Source organism: Castanea sativa, chromosome 5 (assembly GCF_040712315.1).
Source record: "Castanea sativa cultivar Marrone di Chiusa Pesio chromosome 5, ASM4071231v1".
NCBI lineage: Eukaryota > Viridiplantae > Streptophyta > Magnoliopsida > Fagales > Fagaceae > Castanea > Castanea sativa.
Genome location: NC_134017.1, coordinates 41,677,757 through 41,683,554, shown reverse-complemented (window position 1 = coordinate 41,683,554; position 5,798 = coordinate 41,677,757). Strand labels below are relative to the sequence as shown.

Below are 5,798 nucleotides of genomic sequence, written 5' to 3'. Positions count from 1 at the left end.
TCTGTGTTGGGCATCGATTAAATTTCATTAAATTTTGCAATACTTTTTTCAGAAATGAATTAATAGACACATACAATCACCCAACCAACAAATATGACAACTTCAATATAGCTAGGACCAGCTCTAAATTTCTAGTGACATGTCCAAGTCAATCACAAAAAGATGCATAATATCTTGGACTCCTTGGGTACAGTACAGAGGAGAACCATAAACACGAGGGAAGCTCTTTCTCTTAAATAGCAGGGCCCATTTAGAATTAAGTCTACTAACTAGCAACTACTTTTTAATTGATATATATAGCTGTCCCGCTACAGCTGTAGATTCTCACAGCCGAGTATAGTCAAAGCATTTAACTTGAACTTACAGCACAATTTTGTGAGATTCCCATTCTTGGGATCTTCCATAAATCATGGAGAAGTAAAACTTACATCAGATAAGAGTGTGTTTTTTTTTTTCCCTGAATAACTTGCTACAGTTGTTGATACAATAAAAAAGCCACAGGTTTACATTTTGGGAAAACAACTGAGTCATACCATGGCTGGATCACAATCAATAACAGTGAAACGTCACTCTCTTCTTCAATAAGATGGGTTAATGCAGGCAGCTACTAAACTTGGTTGGAGAAAAACCTCTATGGTCAAAATTACTTTACACTGCAAAACATCCACTCTCTCTTCCCATAATAATAGTCCTTTTTTTTTCCATTCCCATCTCTCTTTTACTCAAGAAATTCACTCCAACTCTTTCTTTTCTCTACTCTTTAAGAAAAAACCTAGTAATAATGGGAAGTCACCTTAACAACAAAGCAAAAGAAAAACCTGCACTCCCCCCCTTCTTGGAAATATTTTGCATTGTAATAAAACTTGAACATAAAATTCTTAAGCTACACTTCCTTGATCCGAGGCATCTTCATAGTAATAAGGTGTCAGTTTTCCATCTTTCTTGGCAGTCTTGGATGGGTTCACTGTGCCCACTTCTTGCAACAATTTAACCACCCGTCTCATGGATGGGCGATTAATTGGAAGAGGGCTAGTGCAGAGAAGGCCAATATTTAGGACCTTGCATATATCCTCCTTGAAACAAGAATCAAGTTTTTGATCAAGCACATGGTCCACGCCTTTTTGATCCAGAGTGGTACATACCCACTTCACCAAATCCTTTTCTCCGAACTCGGGGTCAACGGGAAGCCTCCCAGTGACCAACTCGAGAATAACCACTCCAAAACTGTATATGTCACTCTTCTCGTTCACCCTAAGAGTGTATGCATACTCTGCAACAAGTTAAAGCAAAAGGGTCAGCTTCAAACATGAGCCCAATAAAATATCATGGCACTACAACATCAATGTAAAAGCATAAATGAGAATTCAGAAGTGATAGGAGGTGCTTGGGAAATACCAAACTAAGTAGCCCCATTAGTGTCCTTAGGTTCAAAAAAGTACTAGGAATGTTACAAAAATTATCTACATCTAAGATGGCAGTTTCTGACAAAAAACAAATCATCTCTTAACAGAAAGGATAACATGAACATGAATAATACCAAAACAAATTAACAAAAGAATGTGGAATATGATGGCAATTTAGATCAAAATTTATAAAACCAGAACAAAGGGTGCGACCAAAAGTTAAAGTGGCTAACCTGGTGCAATGTAGCCACAAGACCCGGCTATAACAGACATGGATTTAGGACCCTTTCCAGTTAAATCGACCACCTTAGCCACTCCAAAATCTGCCACTCGTGCACCAAAATCCCCATCCAACAAAATATTGTTGGATTTCACATCTCTATGAACAATTGCAGGAACACAATCGTGATGCAAGTAAGAAAGTCCCTCAGCCGCATCCAGAGCAATCCTATACCTCGTTGGCCAATCCAACAACCCTGCCTTACTACTATGCAGCAAGTCACCCAGACTACCATTAGGCATGTACTCATAGACCAAAAGCTTGCAATCTCTAGTGGTACAACAACACCATAGCTTAACAATGTTCTTGTGCCTAATCTTTCCCAAAGTCTCAACCTCTGCATCAAAAGCATTGTCTTGAACACGACCTCCTTTCTCCACATCACCACTATCAAACTCTTTTGTGGCTCCTCCCCAAAGCTTCTTCACTGCAACAACCTCACCACCGCTCAACACAACCTTGTAAACCTTCCCAGAACCACCAGTACCAATCACATTATCTTCATCAAGACAATCCAAGATCTCATACTCACTAAAACCCAGTTTATGAAACGACATCAAAGTCCATTTCGACTTGTCGATTGCTCTCTTGGCCATCTTGATATACCTGTACTTCATATAGAACCAAACCACACCCACAATAAACACTAACCCAGCAAGCACGAAAATAGTCCTAAGCAACCAAACATAACCCTTATTCCTAGCTTCATCTTTCCCATCACACAAACCCTCCAAATCCCCACACAAACCAGGATTCCCCACAAAGCTATTCTTATACAATTCCTTAGCAAACATGGGTGGAAGCTCACCCGATAATCGATTATATGACAAATTGAGCTGATTGAGCTTCAAATTCTGTAACCCAGATGGGATTTTCCCAGAAAATTGATTCCTGGAAAGATCAAGGTAATTAAGCACTGAGATACTCGAAATCTCAGCCGGTATCTGACCCGAGAACCCGTTTTCGGCTAAATTAAGCTCGTTGAGCTTCTTCCAAGACTTAATCTCACTTGGTAGCTCACCAGTGAGCTCATTATTATGAAGATCGAGACTCCCAAGCTGATCAAGTTTGAACATACTTTCTGGCAATGACCCACTAAACCTGTTATCGTGACCCCAAAACTTAAACAGGTTCTCTAACCACCCAATTTCTTCGGGTATGGGACCCGAAAACTCGTTATTCGACACGATCAAGACCGAAAGATTGGCCGCACCGGCGATGGTTTTCGCGATTTGACCCGAAAACGAGTTCCCAACTAGTTCGAGCAAGTTAACACTTGGGAGCCCCCAGAAACCAGCGGGTACTTCACCGGATAACCGGTTGTAACCCATTCGGATCCGGGTCAAACTCTGGCACTCGCCCAAACCCGGCGGAATTTGACCCGAGAACTCGTTGCTTATCATTAAGAGCTCTTCCAGCTTTCCCATTGCACACAAACTCGCCGGAATTTCGCCGGAGAATTTGTTGTTCGAGATGTCGATCCATTTTAACGGCGATTTCGCGCCGAGATTTCTTGGTAACTCGCCGGTAAGCCCGTTTCTGAAAATTCTGAGCTCGTACAAATTCGGCGAGTTGGCAATGCTCTCAGGTAAGCTTCCCTCGAATCGGTTCTCGTAAAGGTTGAGACTTTCGAGTTGTAACCCGCACAACTCGTCCGGAATCGTCCCAGTCAACTGGTTCATCGACGCGTCGAGCAGTCGCAATGCCGTCAAGTTAGACATTCCGGCGGGCAACTCGCCGGACAACGAGTTGTTATAGAGCTCAATCTGGAAAACGCTGGTTAACCCGGTGAGCGAGCTCGGAATCGGCCCGTGTAAGTCGTTAAGAGCCAAGTCCAAATCAGTGAGCTTCTTGAGCCGACCCAGCGAGTCAGGAATCTCACCCACCAAGTTACAATCCGAAAGCCACAAAATCTGGAGATTCGTCAAGTTGCCGAGCTCCGGCGGGATCCGACCCGGGAAAAACGGGTTGTAAGAGAGGTTCAGCATTTTGAGAGTAGTGAGGTTTCCCAAAAACGAGGGGACAGTCCCATCCAACAAATTGTAGACCAGAGAAAGAACCTCGAGATTTTGAAAGCGCCCGAAAGTATCGGGAATTTCTCCCGAGAAATTGTTGCCAGTTAAGTCGAGGTACTTGAGGTTAGGGAGGGTCGGTAAGGTGTGGGGGAGTGCACCGGTGAGGAGGTTCTGAGAGAGGTCGAGGTGCTGGAGGTTTTGACACGTGGAGATTTCGAGGGGGAGGGTGGAGTTGATGGAGTTGTTGAAGAGGGAAAGGAAAGTGAGGTTGGGGAGGTGGCAGAGGAGGGAAGGGAAAGGGCCGGCGAGGTTGGTGTTGGAGAGGTCGACGGAGACGACGGAGAGGGAAGCGGCGTCGCATTTGACGCCGCGCCAGTTGTTGCATGGAGTGGGGTCGCGGTCGTTCCAGGAGGAGAGGGAGGAGTCTGGGTCGGAGAGGGTGTGTTTAATGCTTTGGAGGTAGAGACCCTCTTGGTTTAGAGAGAGGGTGAGGGGTGAAAGGAGGGAGAGAATGGAAAGGAAGAGGAGAAGCATTGTTTGTTGATGGTGTGAGGGAGTGAGAGTGAGGAGGGTGGGTTGGTTTGGAGTGAATATATGTGTGTGTTTATACGCGTGAGTGAGAGAATGAGGAGTGTGTTTTTCAGTGTGTTGTTGAAGGCTGGAACCAGAGATAGGATTGAACAGAAAAGAGAGAGAGAGAGAGAGAGAGAGAGAGAAATGAATGTATGCGTGGGAGAGAGAAAGGAAGTAGGCAGAGTGTTTAAGAGTAATACAGCTCCATTATTAGGATCAGGCACCTTTACTGCTTTACCCATTTTCCCATGATCTTTGTCTTTTTTTTTTTCTTTTTTTTTTAAGATAATTCAAATAGCCTTGAGTCTTGGACCTTTTTCCTGTACTGTTTTTTTTTTTTTCAATTCTTTCTTTGAGATAATTCAAATACAGCTCCATTTTTACTGTTCATTCATATTCGATTCAAATATAACACCACAATATTTTATATTACAATTTTGCCAAATTTTAATGTAACAATACAAAAAATAAAAAATAAAAAATAATGAAGCTCATGAGAAAATGACAGATAATAGTTACAATTTGTCTTATAGAATAGTGGTGGTAAAGATTGTGGTTATAGAATAACTTTATAACTTATGTTATACAGAGGTAACAATTTATGTTTGCGTGTCAGATTCATATCATGTCACTTAATAAATATTTAATTATATGAGTCAATACTAATCTAATATATTTATTAAATGGGTCAAGATTCATCAATCTTAATATACTCTATTTATTGAATAGATTAGTTGTGTGGTGTCTACTTGTTTATCAAAATTTATAAATGAAAAAACAAATTTTAATTTTAACTCAATTGATTTGAACTATGAAAAACCAAACAAATAAACTTTTTTAATATAAAATTTTGAACTAACGAATGATTGCATCACAAATAATCATTTAAAACTAAAACTTGTCTTAATATTATAAATAATCAATCACAATTGTGTAGACCCTATTCCCTACTCTTAGGTCAACTTTATAATTGGGCTCACAATTTATTTAGTTAAGTAAGCTTATGAGTATCTTGCAATGGGCAACTACTAGGCAGAATCTTTCTAGACTGACTGAAATGATCAACCACTTTAAATGGACACTTGGTTGTTAGTGCTCGGTTACTCTTCTGGTTCCTCCTCTCTAATGTCTAACCTCTTTCTCTCAAGGGGTTTCCTCTATTTATATCCTTGCCTTAGTGGGTTGGTAATGATCACTCGTTTCTCCACTTGTGGGGGAAGGGCCCTAGATGCCAATGATTGCTCAGTAGCAACATTAGCCAAGGCACTACCGAGGTTGTCTAGGCCGAGCACGTGCTACACTAGGCTCTTGGTTAGTATAATTCACCAGTTCGATATGTGAGGCAAGGTGGATCCTTTATTTTCAATATTGATCATTTGGGCTCCTGACCTTGGGCCAAAGGCCACAGGCCCATGATGTACAACAATATATTAAATAAAATAAATTATAACAACTAATAAGTTTATATACTTATATACATATAATTTTGAAAGGCATATTGTTAAAATGACATTTAGTTAACGAGTT

General features: G+C 41.1%; 1 protein-coding gene across 1 annotated transcript; it reads right to left on the bottom strand.

Moving 5' to 3' along the window:
- Positions 1-689: 689 nt before the first annotated feature.
- On the bottom strand, positions 690-4,373 carry LOC142636103 (receptor-like protein kinase HSL1). The gene is made up of 2 exons (XM_075810179.1): positions 1,637-4,373; positions 690-1,270 (listed from the first exon to the last, which is right to left on the bottom strand). The coding sequence occupies exons 1-2, from the start codon at positions 4,230-4,232 to the stop codon at positions 879-881; spliced, it is 2,988 nt and encodes a 995-aa protein (XP_075666294.1). The 5' UTR covers positions 4,233-4,373; the 3' UTR covers positions 690-878.
- Positions 4,374-5,798: the final 1,425 nt, after the last annotated feature.